General features: G+C 33.7%; 1 protein-coding gene across 1 annotated transcript; it reads right to left on the bottom strand.

Annotated features, from left to right (window-relative positions):
• Positions 1–780: 780 nt before the first annotated feature.
• On the bottom strand, positions 781–9390 carry LOC128239022 (uncharacterized). The gene is made up of 8 exons (XM_052955443.1): positions 9301–9390; positions 6964–7773; positions 6732–6770; positions 6363–6560; positions 5730–5948; positions 5315–5453; positions 4843–5195; positions 781–3556 (listed from the first exon to the last, which is right to left on the bottom strand). The coding sequence occupies exons 2-8, from the start codon at positions 7760–7762 to the stop codon at positions 2706–2708; spliced, it is 2598 nt and encodes an 865-aa protein (XP_052811403.1). The 5' UTR covers positions 7763–7773; positions 9301–9390; the 3' UTR covers positions 781–2705.
• Between the last annotated feature and the right edge of the window lie 9999 nt (positions 9391–19389).

The raw sequence follows: 19389 nt of genomic DNA, 5'->3' as shown, positions 1-19389 counted from the left end.
CTATGAACAACGCTGCTATCATTTAAGATGAGCTGAAAAATCGGTTTATTGCTTTCAAAATTCACATCTTAATTTAATTAAAAAATATGTTCATAAATTCCGTTCATATGTTATATTTATTCTGAGCCAACAGTTGAACTATACATTTTCACATTTTGTTTCGGAAGATTTGGTGTTCTACGTTTTCTTTATTGTTTTATATTGGAAAACAGGCCTCCCTGGTGGCCATGATGTTGATGGATCAGTTTCGTTTTAGAAATTTGATAAAAAATAATACTAATTGGTCTCCAGTTAATTTGAATTATCACTTAAGGTTTCGGACAAACACATTTTCATATATTTTTTCATCACCTTACAGGGAAATCTGGCACTGCCCTTCGTGGTCGTGTTTTGGGCGTTCGTTTTAGTATTATGATAAATGGTCACCAGGTGACTCATCTTTTAAATCTTGATTAGCCGATCCGGGCAAGCCTCATAACCGGCTTGTGTATGTTTGTTATCGAGTCGGGTTTACCATTACAACTGAAATCGCATGAACGAAAATATATAATGTCGACCTTAATGTCAATATATCAATATTGACAGCGTGAATGTTAAATATATATTTTCAATAATATATATATAATTCTTAACAATTACGACTTCTCGAGTATAAAATATGCGTTGTACTGAGTACAACACTTAAGGTATTTGGGGATAGTATTAAACGAACTGGTATTCAATCCGGTATACAATGACAATGACAAAAAAATATTTGCTATAAGGCACCAGTATATTACATTATAAAAATAAACAATTTTGTGAAACAGTACAATGAAACACAATGAAATAATATACAAAATATGGATATCATATGGATAGTGATCTTCCTGTCGTACCTCCTTTAGTAAATGCACGATAGAAATATGTAGAAACACAACATATGATGACATGAGCAATCTCAACTTGATAACATTAGGATTTTTTTAAATATTTTTTTATTGGATTTATCCCAGAAATCACAAATTAGATGAAAATGCTATTTATTTTCAGTACATTCAAATTGACTTTATTCACATAACCTTCGTTCTGTTGGAATATCATTATTAAGACCCCATTTTGAACATCTAAATATTTTTAGTATCCGAAAGATGACCTGGAAGATTAATATGAGTATTTATTTTTCATTCACCTACTTGACTATGACAATCATTTTTATACATGTTATATAATCTAAACAAATTTATACGAACATGGTTTAGAATAAACAGACAAAATGAGACTTAAAAAACGTTTAAAAAAATGGAAGGAAAGAAATGCCGTCCGAGCGAGGTGTACACACTTTTCACTGTTCATAGTCAGGACAGTGCGTTTTGTATATTGAAAAAAGAACAGTACCGTCTTTCTACAAATGGCAAACCTTTTAACAAATTTCATTCTACATATTAAATATATATAATTTTAAAGATGCGCTCTTACTCCAAAATAAGAATGACCACAATTTTTCAAATTGTTTTACATACCAAAACGGTTAAAAAAATGTCAATACCGAGTTTTTTTATAGAAGGGTGCAGAAAACACGGTATTTCTACCTTATAAGACGAAAGTAGATCGCACAATATCGTGAAGCTCTCCCCGATTATTTAATATCCTTTGCGTGTTCAGCTATTAAATACACGGTTTGAATTTTGTTATGAGCACTTAATTGCTTACATAAATGCATAATTAAGTAAGTAGTTAAAGTTTTGTCACTCAAAATTTATGTTTCTTAAAAAGGTGTATGAATTGATTTTGAATAAGAGTTTCACTTTACATTTAAGATACAAAATATAATTTATTGAATCACCTTTAAACGTTTTTGTCGCTGAAAAGGCTGTGCATTAGTGCTTACCAATTGATGACCTTGCAGTAACAAAATTAAAATTCTAAAAACAAGAATATAATTTCTCCATTCGAATTTAAAATTAGTGAAAATGGATAATTCATAACATAAAGATTGCTTTATGTATGTAACAATTACGTTTAATATTTTCTACGATCGGTTTTATAACTTGCAATTATGCTACTTAAAGGACAGTATGTTAAAGCAAGAATGAATCGGCGAAACGGCAAGGACACGAAAATTGTCACGGCAATGCAATTTCACATAAATTGCTATTTTTATAACATTCGAACGCATCAGAACATATCCCAACATAAACAATAATGTATGAAAAATTAGTACAATATCACACAGGATAAAATTAGCTTACATTGTCATTATTTTGTTTTGGTCAAAACAATCAGTTCAAATAGATTAAGTTTATGTTTGTATATAACATACAATAGACCTATCAATTTTTCACGCAACTTTAACAAAACAGAAATACATAAAAAGGAGTATTAACGTAATAGTGTACTGCCTAGGCATTTAAACAATGCCTTTATTCCTTGAAATAATGTTATTTTAATGACATTTATCGCAATAAGTTTCTCACTATAATTCATGTTTTTTTCTCACCCATGTATCGCAAGATAATACAAATCAGCACAATGGCATGCAAAGTAAGAAGTAAATGTACTGATAGTTAACAGTCATCTTGTGCTTAGATGTATTTGAGATCTCCAAATGTCATAATGTAGTATTCAATATATCAACTTTTCGCTTGAGGTTGAACACCAACAAAATAAAAGGAATAACATCCGTAATTCAAAGATAGCACTTAGCACTTGTTTGTGAATGCAATTTAGGATGCATTATATACTTGCACTTCATTGATCATGATGTCCGAATCCGCCTCTCCACCGGAAACAAACAACTGGCCAATAAGTGGACTGAAGCAAATATTTATCGGTTCTGGTATCTTTTCTTCTAACACTGAAATCGGACAAAGTGTGTCCGTGCTCATATCCAGACATATTATCTTGCCAGTTTTTTTCGCACATATCAGCAAATAGTTATCAGCTACTGTCATGCCCATTGGTTTTTTCAACTCACTATGACAGAATATCTGGAGAATGTTTAGTTCCATGTCTAACTTCGTAACGCTGTTTTTGAGGTGATCAGACACATAAATCGCCCCTTCCTGATTCTCAGATACTGCTGTCAGATAGAATGGTCTTGAAAACGCAGGTTTCCCGCTGCTATTCTTGCTCAATGTCTTGATAACTGTTCCATTCAAATGGAGTTTCTCAACTTCCCCTTTGCGGTATGAAATTATCAAACTATCCTCATAAAAAGATATTCCTCTGCAGTCACCATTAACCACTATCGTGCTGGCCAAAGAAACTTCTGTATCAACTTTCAAAAGCTGTATATACGCTTTGTTTGGAATGGTCACAGCCACCATACCATTGGAAAGAAGACACATGTCCCAAGGTTTACCGGATAATTTCAACACGAACATAACGTTGCAAAGTTGAAGATCAACAAGCTTGATTGATGAGTTGTCAAAGTCAGCCAGCAAAAGTTTGTGTTCCGGTAATAGAACCATGCCGGTTAACCAGCAATCAAATACGTCGGATGAACGTTTGATTTGAATCGGTGATTCAACGGTAAGCTGAAGTTTGGATTCGGCAGTGCTCTTCGTGAATCGACCTGAAATAGGTGTTTCTATTTCAATTGATTTTGTGCTATGTGAACGTTTCGCTAGCAGGCAAATAATACCATATTGAAGTTTTTGTGTGTTTTTTTTATAGTGAAAACCTTTGAAACTAATGCACACGTTGGAACATTTTGACAAATGTGAGCGCAATACGTCATTATAATACCTTGTGTTTATAGATTGCCCCCCCCCCCGCCCCCACGTATCGGTTATTTATAGTATCAATCTCAAACTTTTAGTAATATTCTACAATTATTATCTTTTGGTGCCTTTTGGATATCTTGTGAATATTTACATATTTTCTAAGCGATCATGAGCCACTTGAAGGTTACGTTTTTTTATTCTCAAAAATATTTGATTAGAATGTAACAATTATGCACTTATTTCTGAAATAATATGAATCTACATAAGATCCGTTGTGTTTGCATGCATAGTTACTTTACTTTGCTATTTTGACAACACAACAAATCCGGAGACTATAGTCAAAAATCAAATGTGCGTGACATATACATCAAAAAAGTATTAAAGATTCGTAATTAAGGTACATTGATTGAAAATGGAACACTGTCTTTATTAAAATAGGCCACCTAATTTATGAAATGAATTGCGTGATCGATGTCAATATAGAGGAATGAGTGCATTTGGACTGGTCAAAGAGTCTAGTCCAAAAGACTCCACGCGTACTTTTACCAGCCCAACTGCGTTCATCCCCGATAATGACATCAATCACGCACTTAATTATATTTACATCAAAAACTCATTATTTATTTCCAGAATTGTTAAAAAATACTGAATAAAATATACTTAATTTCATTTAAGAAAACCTGTCAGTAATTATTTTACACCATTCTGTAAATAGAACGATCCGACCGTAATCGGAAACAGTTTGTCATATGACGCAGGGGAAAATAAACAACTTCGTTATTGATTTTAACGTTAAGTTGAATCACTAATGACAACAGTATTTTAACAAATCATGAATGAACCTTATTTACATGTTGATTTCAGTTTTTCGTGGCCCGTCTCAGAATTATTACAAAAACAAGATAAACAGTTTTCAATTTACATGTATATTGTTATGCGACCATTCGCGAACTGAGAATATCCGAAGTTGTTGTGTTCATCGGATGATAATCGCAGTTAAGGAATGGAAGTTAATATGTTAATACTCGAGTATGTATTTCCGTATAACCCAAGAGAAAACTGACATCACTGCATAGTCACAGATCATGATATTAAGGAAATTGTGAAATGCATAAAAGAAATAATCATATTTTACCTTTTGGAATTATTTTGTGTTCTTTTGTATGTGTTTGTGCACATTCATCACACAAAGCCTCTTTACAATCGGTGCAGAATGATTTACTCAGAACCTTTTTCTGTACTTTTGAGCAGGACTCACAAATATAACTTTGTAAATTCATTCTGGGGTCTTGTTTCAAAACAGGCGCCTCCTCCCCGCAATTCACAGGACTTTCAGCTACATATTCTGGAAGGTCTTTATTATTCTGCTTCAACGACGGACCAAATTCGCCAAGCCAATGTTCATTATTTCGTTCTGCCATTGCCTTCATCGTATATTCCGTTCCCTTTTCCGCATCTTCATGTGATGATGTGCTCATCGTTGTTCCGCTTTTGAACAAAATATATGACAATGTTAACATTTATAAAAAGAAGTTGTAAAAAGCGCCGAAATGGAACAAAATAAAAATAAAATATGCATAACAATGCGCAGATAGTTCTGAACATACAATGTTGTCTGTGTTCCTTGGTTGACCATGGCAATTTGAGCTGCTTTTCCCTTTGATTGGAGACTTTCCGACAGCGAGCATTGGTACAGGACTTCAACAACGTATAGCATGTTGTCTTTGAACACTTGATCCTGCACACCTTAAATCAATGTACTAATTCGCTAACACCAAACTAGGATTTAAAATTTGTCAAATGATTACAAGTACTAACATTTTATTTCAAAATTATCATGTCTCTAATATATGTCAAGTCATGTTAAAATCGACATTATATGAGCAAATATCTTCAAACGGCCCAATAATGTCTAACATTATGATAATGAAATACCATTTGCGTTTTTATCAGCTTAAAAGTAAAAGGTATTCATTTAAGAGGCACAGTTTAGGGGAAAAAAACATTGATTGTTATGCTTACCTGCTATTCTCAGAGAGTTGAAAACATTGGGCAAGATGATTCTGATTTCTGTACTTTCAAATCCTTCAATATTTCTCAGGTCAGTCTGAATCGGATCAAACAATGTATCTAAACGTCCTGATAAGTAGTCCTTGATAAACTTCCACATCCATAAGTTGCTATCAAAACCTAGTTTGACTTCAAAACAATTTTTCTTGGCCGCTAAAACCTGTCTGCCTTCTATCAAAACACAAAAGAATTTGTTAATACCATTTTGTTAGAAAATGGTCCTAATGTTTAACACCAAATATCAAAGAGCAATTTCTGTTAGTGAGTGCCGGATATGGGCGGTATGAAACTCTGTAATTGAAGGTAGAATACAGAAACTAAATCTACAAGAGTGATTCACAGAATAAAAGCAAATGGGATAAAAACAATCCTTGATAAACCTAGTTTTTATATATAGTATGTATGCACTATGTTGTTTGTGGAGTTTTGTGCTGTTCTTCCATGTTACTTGTTTGTGATTTATTTATGTTCTATGTCTTGAGCGTTTACCCAGTGCCATTTAATCGGGTTTATGTTTAAACTTTTTGCTACCGAGCTTGTTTCTGTAGTTTGTCGCATAAATATTAAGAAAAGATGATAACCTACCAAAAAGATTATTCAAAATATCCCATGCCTGGTCGCTAGCATGAATTATTTGCAATTTCAAATGTTCGTTTTCCTTATCCTCAATCTGTGGCGTATTGGTTTGTAAACGTTTCAAAAAGGATTCCAAGTACGTTGAATAGAGGAGATGTTTCTGTTCATCGCTCAAATTTGCGAAAAAAATCCGCAGCGTCAAAATTCCTGGAATATGCTTAATCATACAAAATTGTTGCAACACAATGCAAACAGCATTAACAAAAATGCGGATGAATGCACCAAGATTGAACAATTCAATATCTCAACTTTTTAAAAATTATTACTTAGCGACAATATTATAATGAATGACAATATATAATAATTTTTAAAACTTACCATTGCCATTTTGAAATGTCTCTTTCAGTTCTTTCACTTCTGTAACAAGTTAAAAGGGTTACTTTACAAATATAGTACAGCAAATTTAAGGTATGTGTCAAGATGCAATGTTATGTATTTAATAACCATCCTGATAAATATTGATCGTATGCATAAGTATTGCTCAACAGAACAACATGACGTAAACAATAAAGTTTAAAAACACACTTATATTAAGATAATTTAGATATACCCTTTTCTATATTTTCCAATCTTTTGGTGAATTCCTCGTCTCGGTCGTAAGACTTTTTCAGATATCTATGGTCCTCTAATAGAAAACTGTTCATTTTTCCATTAATTATGTCCTCATAAGATTGCCTCATTTCGTTGCTGAAGTGACAATCATCGATGAAGCGAAGACCAGTCTCAATAAATGAGGAAAGCATTGTCAAAGATTTATTATAATCAGGTATTGACATCTCGGCCCTTTCAGTATGACAAAGATCATTCCTTACTTCTCGTATACCATTGAACAACTGTGCCAAATGAACAATCAGTGGCTGGGGTCTTGGAAAAAGAACAGATAAAAGACATGAGCAAATTGGCATCGTCCATCCTTCTAAGTCCGTTGGCTTTCCTGACTTAGGATAAAGCTTGTATTCATTTGTCTGACCGACAGAGGTCGCAAGAACCTTTACTTTGTGAGTTTTAAGTTCATCATCTATGGGGTTATTTATTTCTCTGATAATAATCTTTCTTTGAATATGGGTAAAAACGCAGTTCAAAAGAGACATGTCCCATTGATCAATATTTGTCGGGGAGCCCGACGGCTGTGGATATAAGAGGTCTTGGCTTTGTTGTGAGGACGCAAATGGCATTTTAAGAATAACATATTTTTCATTCACAAGGAACTGGTCAATAGACGTGTATCCAAGTGAACAAGCAAATGTTGATAACAGTTTTCTTTTGATTTTTACGCAACATCGCATTACGATTTGTAAAACGTTGTTATATCGGTCTACATCATTAAGAACACCCGAGTGCGACATCATTGGCTGTGTATCTGCAAAGAAATCGTTTATCATAATGAAACAGTTGAAATAAAAGTGCACTTCAGTCTAAATAAGCTATCATAAAGTTCAGGATGGTTCGAAAAAAGGTAAATAAATCTTTATAGCCCGTCAGGTTCGTAACACTAGCTATCAGAAAGATAAACTATAATTGTAAGTTTGCATGGCCGGCGCTGTTGTACATTCTCTTTCAGAATATATCTAAATACTATTCAAACCTCAAAGAATGTTCAAACGAGGAATATCATCGTAAGAAGGTGAATGAGGCTTATTTAACAAATACTAGATTACCACGTTGGTCTTTATTCTCGTCAGGATATTATTTATCCCTATGGTAATACACTTATTTATAGGTCTGTTAATGTAAGTTCCTCATTATTCGGACATACTCTAACATTACAACAATATCATTTCCGGTGTTGTTGTGGGGATAGCATTATAAAATCGATATTAAATCTACAATACTCAACGACTTACAAGGATAACTATAATGAAATGGGTAGAAAATTAAGTATGAGTCGTTAGTTTGTATTGTTGAAACTTGTTATTTACGAAGTGATATTCCCTTTAGAGATAGCCGAAATCCATAATAAGTATCATTATGCCCTGTCGGAACACAAGTGTTTTATCAGCAAAGCGTTAATTTATCAATATGTATGGATCGAATGACTGATAAGACGGTAAATAATCGTGAAGAGATAAAAAAGGGAAGGCGATTTATTATCAGAGAATAAAAAAAGAAATTAGGACAAGTATGAGCAAACCTGATATAAAACGTGAAAAGAGGCACCTTTCATAAACAGTATCATGCTATATTTTCAAAAGGTTCACACAAGTTAAATTCAGCCATACTTTGACAATTGGCTTGAGACCAATTACTAGACACATGTTCAAATAAGAACGAAGTACAGGGCATACAAAATCAGCCTAATTGCCCAAAAAACGGAAACACTTTAAATCCTTATGACAATTTTATCAATAGATAAAATAATAACATGATAATTTATCACATGATGATTGATGATCGTGGAAATATAACACATACTGAGGCATGCATAAACTCTGAAGGACGAAATAGCAGACGCCCAAAAGGTCAAACGGTCTTAGATAATAAAAAATGGCATGGAGTTGCAAATTTGTATGACAAACAAGCCAATCATTATTATAAAATCAATTAAAAATGGTTTAATAATAATAATAATAATAATAATAATAATAATAATAATAATATTATTAATAATAATAATAATAATAATAATAATAATAATAATAATAATAATAATAATAATCAAAATAATGATAACAATAACAATGATAATAATAATTAACATAATAATTATAATAATAATGACAAATACTTGAAATAAAGAACAAGGAAGTAAATTGTGTGCGCCAAATACCGTTCGCGTTGTGACAGGTTTATGAAAGTGGTGTAAATCAGAAATGATTGACACTATTTGCTTAATGCTCACTTTAAAATAATGAAATATAAGTTGTATTTAATAAATGGCAATACTCACGCAAGAATCCAGTTGATAAGCTCACAATTTTATCTAATTTTAAGTAAAAAGGACAATCTTTTACCTGCTTAAACGAAACACCGTTTAATGTCAAAATCACGGGGTTTCATCCTTGTAACACAAGAACAAGTTTTATAACGATCTCACCGAAGTCTGCAGAAAGGGTCTCAGAAGTGTACCGATTATTGTTTATAAACAATGCAAATTATTATGTTTTTTTGTTTTAACTTTTATGTTATATTGGAAATTATAATGGAATATAAATATCTAGTAAGCTCGTTACATCATTATTTACTGAGTCATGAAGGAATCATACATAATTGGAAATGTGTTCTTTAAAACAATGTAAAAATGATCAAGCCATTCAGTTTGTATAAGGAAAACAATCCTATCGTACTCAAGAATGTTTTAAATTTACCTTTCATATTATTAATAGTTTTGTTCACTTATTGTTTGCATTGTTTTGTGCTTTTTTTAAATAGATCTGCTAGAGATTATTCATTATTTCAAATAAATTGTTTCGGTTTGTATATGGAATGTATACCTTGAATCACGTTTTTGTGTCGATATGGTCATTGATTATTGCAAGATATGGAATATTCATAGATATCGGTTTTCGAGGAATCACTTTTGATAATGTACAAATACGTATCGTTTAACCTGAAAAAGAGAAAAACAACGGCTAGTGTCACTGAGAAATTGAAAACTAATATTATTACATGTGATGATTATCCCTTTTTGATAATTTGTTTTGCTTTATGCATGCTTTCAGTAAAAAAGTAAGATTGAATATCCAGATTTACAAATGGAGTTTCGATATTGTTTTTCTAATTTCTAACAACTGTGTCAATGATTTAAATATTGTTCAGGTCAAGACTGCATAACTTTAACATCGTTTAGTATATTCTTCTCTGTTCTTCTTATTACACTTCTGGTGCCTACGATGATTCTTACCATTTTGATGACTCCTGAAAATCTGAGTCATTATAAAGTTACAATCTTCTGTGATACAAACTCGTCGTTCAACTTGTTCTCGTGTAGCAGAGTTGGAACACCGTGAATATTGATTGTAGGTTAAATATGGCTCCATTCACATTTAAACTAACACTCTACCACGGTGTATACATTTAAAGAATGTTTATAAATGAATGCATTGACGTATTCATTTTAAAGAGTTAAGAAATTATTTAAAATGCTTTACCCAAAATGGTAGTGTGTACACAAGCAGTAAAACATTTAGCTGATATTTCATAGTCGATGGTCATCCAATCAAATATGCTTATTGTGATAGATTGACTAAATGTGCATACCTGGGCGGTGTCACTAAGCAATTTTATGATAGCTACTGTGGAATTCATCCTTAGCTGGCGGTTGAATTTTTAAAGAGGGTATATAAAACCGCACTGTTCAAAATACATAGAGCTCCACTGTGAGGTTTCTGAAGCTTAAAGCTTTATTGAAATTGGGCGAGGTTGTTGCAATGGTATTTTGCATAACTTCGACCTTTTATTCGAAAACATGCATCAAGCACAGATGAACAGTATAGCATAAAATGCTGTGTTTATATGTTCATGTGCCCATAAGGCTAATATCTCCTTTGGACGCATTAATATAACCATCGGGAAAATGACTATTTCGAATGAAATGCCAGTGTGAAAAGTACATTAAACATGATGCAGCGGTTACTAATAACATATGCTACAAATATATGACGCTTAGCGTCGTTTAGTGGTAATACCATTGGAAAACTAATGTAAAAATAGTGTGGCTTCCGAGATTATTATAAACTTGTTACAAATGACAATTTCAATTCAGTCTGTGTACATGTTTGTCTAACTGTCCTGAAGCTCTTAAAGTAACATAAACATTTATATACAATTCCCTCTTTGGCATGTTGACACAAAAATCTCAATGGTGTAAATATAACGGAATTGGTTATTTGCGTGAAATGTGAACATATTTGCCCCGCGGTTAGATTTCGCAATATACACGCGACATTTCATACTATGAATGCCACAGTATGAACTAACATGTGCAACCGCTTTTATCTTAAGTTGTCAAAAGTTAAAAACATTTGGTTATTTTTCCAGCTGGTTATATTTATCTGGTCAATGATCGAACATAAATTGATGTTTATTCTGTCTAAAATGAATAAAACTATTTTTTTTAGTTCATACAAACAAGTTGTAATGCGAGTCAGTGTCTTTGAAGACAAAAATATGAATAAAGTTAAAGTACAGCGATCTTCGTGGACCATTGTCTCTATTTTGGATATGAGTATTGACGTGTTTACAAAAACTGTACACACTTATAAAAACATACAAAAGTACTTAAAAAAGTTATGTTATAAATGTTAACATGTTTAACTTCATCATTTTACTAAATACATATACTAGAATACAAAACATGAACAAATATGTTGAATACGGCAACAATTATTTAATTTTAAAGTAGTACGATCGCATATTCACTTGCCATTATTTATCAACAACTTGTTATAAAGTTACAACATTCATAGTTATTTTTTCAAATAAGGCTATAAGGTTTTGCCTGTTATTTAAAGAGTGTTATTCATGAAGATCATGATTAAAATGAGATATTTCAATTAAATCCATTAAATATTAAAAGCGTTATGTATTGCAGAAACAACTTTGACTATGAAGAATGATGTTGCTGTGACGAAGATATTAGCAATAGATTGAAGACACATTGGTTTAGATATTGCTTATGATGTGAGGATTTCAGAAAGTAGTAATTGTATTATCATGATAAAGTATTTGAACTAAAATTTGACAACACAAGTATAGGCCTGGTGCTGTTTCTGCCCCAAAAGCAAATCAAATTGTGCTTAAGCTTCAAATTCTTGGTTTTAAAAATACTTTCTAAACACATGTTCCAATGTCAAAGTGTGATAAACGTATTTTTGGAACAGACATACGAGGGATGATCAATAATTACGTAGACTGCCTCTATATTATTAATATATAAGACATGAATTTATAAAACAAATATCAGTAAAAACGTCGTTCTATCCTCAACTGCGTCTGTAAATATCAGGAATATCTGTCTCACCTACAACAAATAACGGCGACTTGAAGACGCTGTCGGCCCGCGTCGTGATCTGTTCAACGGCGTCAACGACGACGCCTATCCTGAAGGTGCTCAAGATACGTCTAGTGTGATCTCACTTCTTCTTAAAACAGGCACCGGACCATTGTTAACAGCGTTCGTGTCTCTTTGTCCCTTTGTTGAATATGATATTCCGATAGTACTCTGCCGGGTACAGGTGTATCAATGCGGTTGCAGCCGTCTTTAGCTCCCGTAAACTTTCAAATCTGCGACCTATGAGGTGGGACTTCAACTCGTGGAAAATCGAACGCGGCCTGGTCAGGTGAATACGGGTATGAGTTGGGGAATTATCCTAATTGGAGGATGAAATGATCATCTCGGATGCCACTTCTCTTATTTCTAGGATGAGATCACGGTCGAGTACCTGTTCACAATGTCTCATTATAGTTAGAAGTGTGCTAATTATTTCGTGTTTATATTCATGACAGGTGTTTGGCAACACAAGATAAATATGATTATATCTATTATAATTTAACAATTTGTGCAAAATGGATTTATTGATGATATATTGAATATGTTTCGTAATATTAATATGACATATGCAAATTATTATTAATTGAATTTCTTCTGAATGTATAGTACTTCTATTTACTTTTAATTGATATTACCTTCTAATAAACACCATGTACGGTGAAATTCGGGCTTTCTCAGGTGGCGGTGACCCAGCTCTCTTCCATACAGACGCCTTGGTCTCTGGATCTCTCAGATATAGCCAGGTCTAATAAGTCATGATGACGTAGTTCAGAAAGTAATTGCTCTTTATGATACGCCATAGAAACTTCCCCGTCTACTGCACGCGCCTGTCTCTCTCGATGTCGGTCAGGATGCGTGGCACCCAGCGCGCGTGCACCTGCAAATGTATGTATATCGGTTGTCAGAATGATAAAACATGATTTAGTGATTTTGAAAGTTAAATTAAAATATAACTGTTTGAGGTTTCCTCACTTGGAACAATTTATAATATTTTTGTTTTCATCACAAAAAAATTGTAATAATTTGAATATTCACCAATTGATCCAATATAAAAGTATTATTATACTACTGTAAATTAAAAATCGTTGTGCAAGAGAAGTGAATGCTGCTAAGTACCTTCCGCATGTTTATTTCAGTGGTCCGAATGCTGTGTGCGGTTCCGTAGCTAACATTGGCAGCCTCTGATAGCTCCCGTACAGTCATTCTACAGTCCGCTTTTACGTGCTCTTCAATTGACTCCGACGAAATGCATCATCTTCAAGGCACTGTCGATCATCAGAAAAGCGTCGATTCCACTTGAAACCAGCGCACGGCAAACGCAGTTTTCTGCCCGTGTCAGCTTTTATCTTTCGGATGGTGTTTTCCCTATTTCTTTGCAAAATCTGATGTTTGCGCGAATTTCCAAACATTCTTGTGACGACATATTCAAATTCATAGTATGCGTGTCTGTCCTAGAGCATTCGTTGTTTATTTCAAAATGCAACGGCCGATTGACGTCATATTTTTAGATAACGTCAAACAAAATCGCGGATATTTTAAGAATGTCTGCAACTGATATTTAGTTCATTAAGTTTTTAATTCAGCATGCTTACGTAAAAATGTTATCTGGGCCGGTAGCGCGTTACTATGGTTTCATTATATTATGCATTATATCATGTTGTTTCGCACTATGTTATGGCATGCTATTCTAATCACGGCAGTCAATAGAAAAGGTTTACTCTTTCAAATGAAACCAATTTTAATATGTTGCAAGTAGTATGAGATTTTTTTATGGAACAAATTTTCGTAACTATTGATCTTCCCTCGTAGTGTACAATAGTTAGAAAGTATACATGATTGTTTTGTGTATAGAGGTCATAAAGCATTGACCCTTTTGCTATAACATCAAATGAACCGTTGGCAATATATTGTCAAATCATTAAAATCTTAAAATCGACAACATATTCATTTTTCAATTTACTTGATTTTACATTATTTTACTCAAATAATCTATTATTTGTACACCCATACAAATCATTATCAAAAATCAATCACCAACCATCATTCACAATAGAAGCGATTATTAATCACCCATCATTCATGAAATAAATAAAAACATATCCTGAATGACAGCATGCATCGCTACACTAACTATATGGTCTGTTATAAGGTGTTTTTATAAATAATTGATAAAGTGCCGTCACGTTGATTCCGGAGTACCCCAAGGCACAGTGCTGGGTCCCCTACTCTTTCTCTGCCATTTCAACGACCTCCCGGAGTCCGTCAAGTCAACAGTGCGCTTATTTGCCGACGACTGCTTGCTGTACCGTACCATTAGAAACACCAAAGACCAAGAAATACTACAACAAGATCTACAACAACTAGAAGTGTGGGCCAATACATGGGGAATGAAGTTTAACGCAAAGAAATGTTACATTATGTCTATCAACCAGAAATCATCCAAATTTTACCAACTAGACAACCACATCCTACAGCAAGTGCCCGAAAATCCATATCTTGGTGTCACTATATTAGAAGACCTCAAATGGGCCTCCCATATCACCAAGATGACTAAAAAAGCCAACTCTACACTAGGCTTTCTTCGCAGAAACCTAAAGCACTGCCCTCAAAACTGCAGAAGAACGGCATACCTATCACTTGTACGCTCCACCTTAGAGTACAGCGCTATAGTCTGGGACCCCTACCACCAAAAAGATGTAGACAACATTGAAAAAGTCCAGAGACAGGCAGCCAGATTTATCACCGGCGACTATACGACCAAGTCGACCGGATGCGTTACCCAGATGCTCCAAGACCTGAAGCTCCCATCTCTGCAGGATCGAAGGAAGGCGAATCGATTGATCTTCTTCTATAAGGTGGTCGGGGGGCTGGTGCCAGCCCTGCCTTGTCACGACTATTTAACACCTGTACGTTCAAATAAACGTAGAGTAACCCCTAAGACATTCAGTGACTACCAATCAGAAAACATTGTGGAAAGACAAACAGTAAACAATATCAAATGCTTCGTGCCAGTGCAGTGTAAGACCATAAGACACAAACATTCGTTCTTTCCAAATACAATAGTAGACTGGAACAAACTGGAAGATAGCGTTGTATGCGCTTCCACAGTGAATAGCTTCAGGAAAGCTGTTCTCCACTGGGACTAAACCCACACTCTCTCCCGTTGCGCAACGCTGAAAGGCTCTGCAACGTACCTATCCAGATCCAGATCCAGAATATAGAGTTGAATATGACATTTACAGTCAGAAAGTGACTTAAATACAATGGCGACAACCATGATGTGACGTGTTAAAGTAATACTTCTAAGTAGTGTAGGACTGTTAAGCCATTAAATGATTCTTAACTATGATTAAAATGTTCAACAGAATGCCCACAACTGAAAATTCAAAAATTCACTTTAATATCTATTTTGCTTATCGCGGTTTATGTATAAATAACTACATACAAATATGACACAGTTGTATACAATGATTAATGGAAAGTTTTGTGACAACTGTATGTTATCGGTGAGTCTTCTCAATAGTTGGTCAAAACAAGAGGTATTTCACAAACAATACAGAAAAACATTTTACTCGTTGCGAAATCTTTTCCGGCCTCAATCACCGAGCAGTATTTAACCAGGTTACTATGTATTATTATGTGAGATATATACAAACAACATATACTGCTGACCACAGACAAAACTCACAATCGCCAAGGCCGGGAATCGAACCCAGTTAGCCTTGGTGAGAAGCGAGTGCACTAACCACTTCGCTTACCGAAATCTGTTCTGAATAGGGATATAATCAAACTATCAAATGAAAAAATACCCAGCTTTTAATATGTTGATTTAGAAAGATCACTGTTTCAGCTCAACCATTTGCATCGCAAAATCTACATAAACTCAAATATACATAGGGAATAAAAAGGGTAAAGAACACGCCCTGATCATTTTGAACCATAAACAATATAATATTTTAAATTTGCCGGCCTTTAAATTGATGAAAAGGAGATTAAGTTGAGGAGTTTGAGACCCTCCCTGGAACCATCACTGAAGCAGTCGGGGTTGGCAGAAGTTGTTGAATACTCCTATATGCTTAGTTTACCTCTGAGAAGAAAACACCATGTTTGTCTACCGCACAGCAATTCTTTCATACTACTAGTTAGTAAATATTTAAATAAGAGCGCAAAACCCATCACTTATCGAAATGTCCGATGTATTTTATTTATGAGTTTTGGACAATTTTCCATATTGCATATGACCCGATGCTCAACTATTTCCCAGCCAATGTAGGGTTGAAGTTCAATAGTCCATGTTATATAGAAAGAATGACGTTTCGATTGTGTACCCCGCAAGGGGCTATGCCATCATTGTGTATTATCAACATTGTGCTCTGATTGGATAAATGTAACGTTCTTTAGCCAGTGTAATACATCTTTACAACTATCGGTTTTATTAATAAAAAACAATTTCTTTAACAATACATATTCAGGGGCCGTATTAAATACCGTTCTAATCCTTGTCCTTAGACACGCCTACTCGATTCCATTTACTCCATTGGAAAGTTTATTTTTACAATCCAATCGAAACACTTGGATTCTAATCTTAAAATTAAGTAAAATCTAAGGTGGTAAATGAATAAATCGCCATGTGTAGATGAGCTTACTTATTTAGTATCTTGATGAACTATAAATAAAAATGTAAAACATATAAGGATTTTAGACGAGTGGCAGTCGACGGATCTTTAAATACCCATGAATGTTGAAACTCCTTATGATTAAGCCTATTACTGCGCTTATTTTATTGGCTGCGAATGGAAGTTGTATTCTAAACAACATTATATTACGTTAATTTGTTTTTCGGTTGTATAACAGCCAATGAATACCTATTCCCTTTCGAGATCAGAGGTAAAGCTCCATCCTTAGCTTGATCTTAGTATAAGAAAATACTAAGGATTGCTCTAGTTATCGAAGCCTGGTGTTTTGGTAGAAGTATATAATAATTATATTTAATTGAAATACATCTATTTAACAGAAAATATTAATTGCATTGAACATAATTTCAAAATAAAGCATAGTTTATGTTATACACTTGTTGGCATGTACTACTTTTACTGCTGATACAGCCAATAATATAGCCTGCCGGAAGTTGTAGAAAGTGAATACCTTGGTTATGTAACAGCGATAGTATTTCGTCATGACACATACATGCGCAGTAGAGTGCTTCATGTGTAAGATGGATTCTCTTACAGTTGCTCAAATACTTTACAAATAGCCGATGATGAACATTCTATAAATCGCTCATAACAGTCTTCCAGTAGGGAATACGAAGCTGGCAGTTTTAGGCAAGAACTGTTACACTTATTCTACAACCAGGTTGGCTTATGTGCAGTTGATACTAGTTTTTACCTTGGTTGTGTATATTATGTTCAGATTTTGTAATTCTAGTCGATTTTTGAATTGCAAATATCTAAAAGTCATCAAGAAGAAGAACACAACTGTTCAAGACGAGTACATTATGTAAACATGCATGTCATCATTCAGTCCCTCATATGTCAGGTATTTCATGCATAACAATCGTGCAACTGTCAGACAATCTTTCACTTCATATTTGTATGGCATGGAAAACCATGGTTACCCAGTAAATTTTGCTTGATAATAAATGCATAGTATATTCTGTAAGTTAAATTTCTGGATAATCAAAGTTTTCACAATTGATTAGACTTGTGTGCCAGATCCGCCATATTATTTTTTCCAGAAATCGGGAGGTGTCTAAATAAATTCACTTCATATTTGTATGGCATGGAAAACCATGGTTACCCAGTAAATTTTGCTTGATAATAAATGCATAGTATATTCTGTAAGTTAAATTTCTGGATAATCAAAGTTTTCACAATTGATTAGACTTGTGTGCCAGATCCGCCATATTATTTTTTCCAGAAATCGGGAGGTGTCTAAATAAATTTCACAAAATACCTTAACACCAGGCTAAGAACCCCCATCTAATCCTGATTTTTTTTCTAATGATGGAAATCACGTGCCAGTATATTTGCAAACCATTGCATTTCACTCTTTATCGAAAAAGTAAAAAGGTCTGCGGCTAGGTTAGGTAAAAAAAAACTGATATTCGGAATAGCGCCCCGTTATGTTTGGTAGAACACATGTATCCGGATAAGTTTCAGAATTGCAGTAAAGCGCGATATACTCGTTTAAACACCAGCCAAATACCTTTCATATCGTACACAGATATATCTATAAAATATAACCACTACCAAAAGGGATTAAATTCAATGAAATGTTAGCAAAAATATATCTATATTGCATCCTGAATTTTCACATGTTATAATAAAGACTTTGTCAACCGAGAACTTTCTTATTAGTGAAAAACATATCTTCTCACTTAAAATCGTTTAGCTTACGGATTTTTTTCTACAGTTTGTTTGACCTTTCCCTTGATGGTGATGTTTGGGTAAGATTTCTTTCGTTGACGGTATTATAAAACGAAGACAAAGTTGTTTTGTCAGAAAATGTTTATCAATCAAGGTCATATCAATGAGATTGGAGTGGCTTTGATAAATTTATTTTGAATAATATATCTTCTATGTAATTTTACCTGAAATGTACACATCAAATCAAACATAGATATTTTGGTATTCATATAAATACCTCGATCGTAATTAATGTTAATGACATTAAAGCAAATTAATTATGAAATGAAAATATTTGTGAAAATCTATTATGTTGAAGATGTGATTTTCACATCAAACTTGATAAAGGATAATCATGGCATCTATTTTCATTGTCAGAAGTGGCGTTGTCTTACAAAAACGTTAACATCATGGAATGTCAAATACAACTTGATAAGCATGTTGCCACAGACAATGCGCACATGTAAAACAAGGCCCATGACTCTTTACTGTAATTATTCTTGAGTTATCCCCGCCCTGTTTGACTAAAATAAAACAGGCGTGTTTTGGTGTTCGCTTTGCAGCATTCTTCTAAATATTG

This window comes from Mya arenaria, chromosome 6 (assembly GCF_026914265.1).
Source record: "Mya arenaria isolate MELC-2E11 chromosome 6, ASM2691426v1".
In the NCBI taxonomy this organism is placed as follows: Eukaryota; Metazoa; Mollusca; class Bivalvia; order Myida; family Myidae; genus Mya; species Mya arenaria.
This window is presented reverse-complemented; position numbering and strand designations above follow the sequence as displayed.

Bases quoted from the DNA above. Each gene is read 5' to 3' on its own strand.
- LOC128239022 (XM_052955443.1), bottom strand. From the start codon at position 7,762: ATGATGTCGCACTCGGGTGTTCTTAATGATGTAGACCGATATAACAAC. The intron at 5,454-5,729 runs GTAAGCATAACA...CATTGATTTAAG, and splicing joins CAACTCTCTGAGAATAGCAG to GTGTGCAGGATCAAGTGTTC. The intron at 5,196-5,314 runs GTATGTTCAGAA...TTTGTTCAAAAG, and splicing joins CAAGGAACACAGACAACATT to CGGAACAACGATGAGCACAT.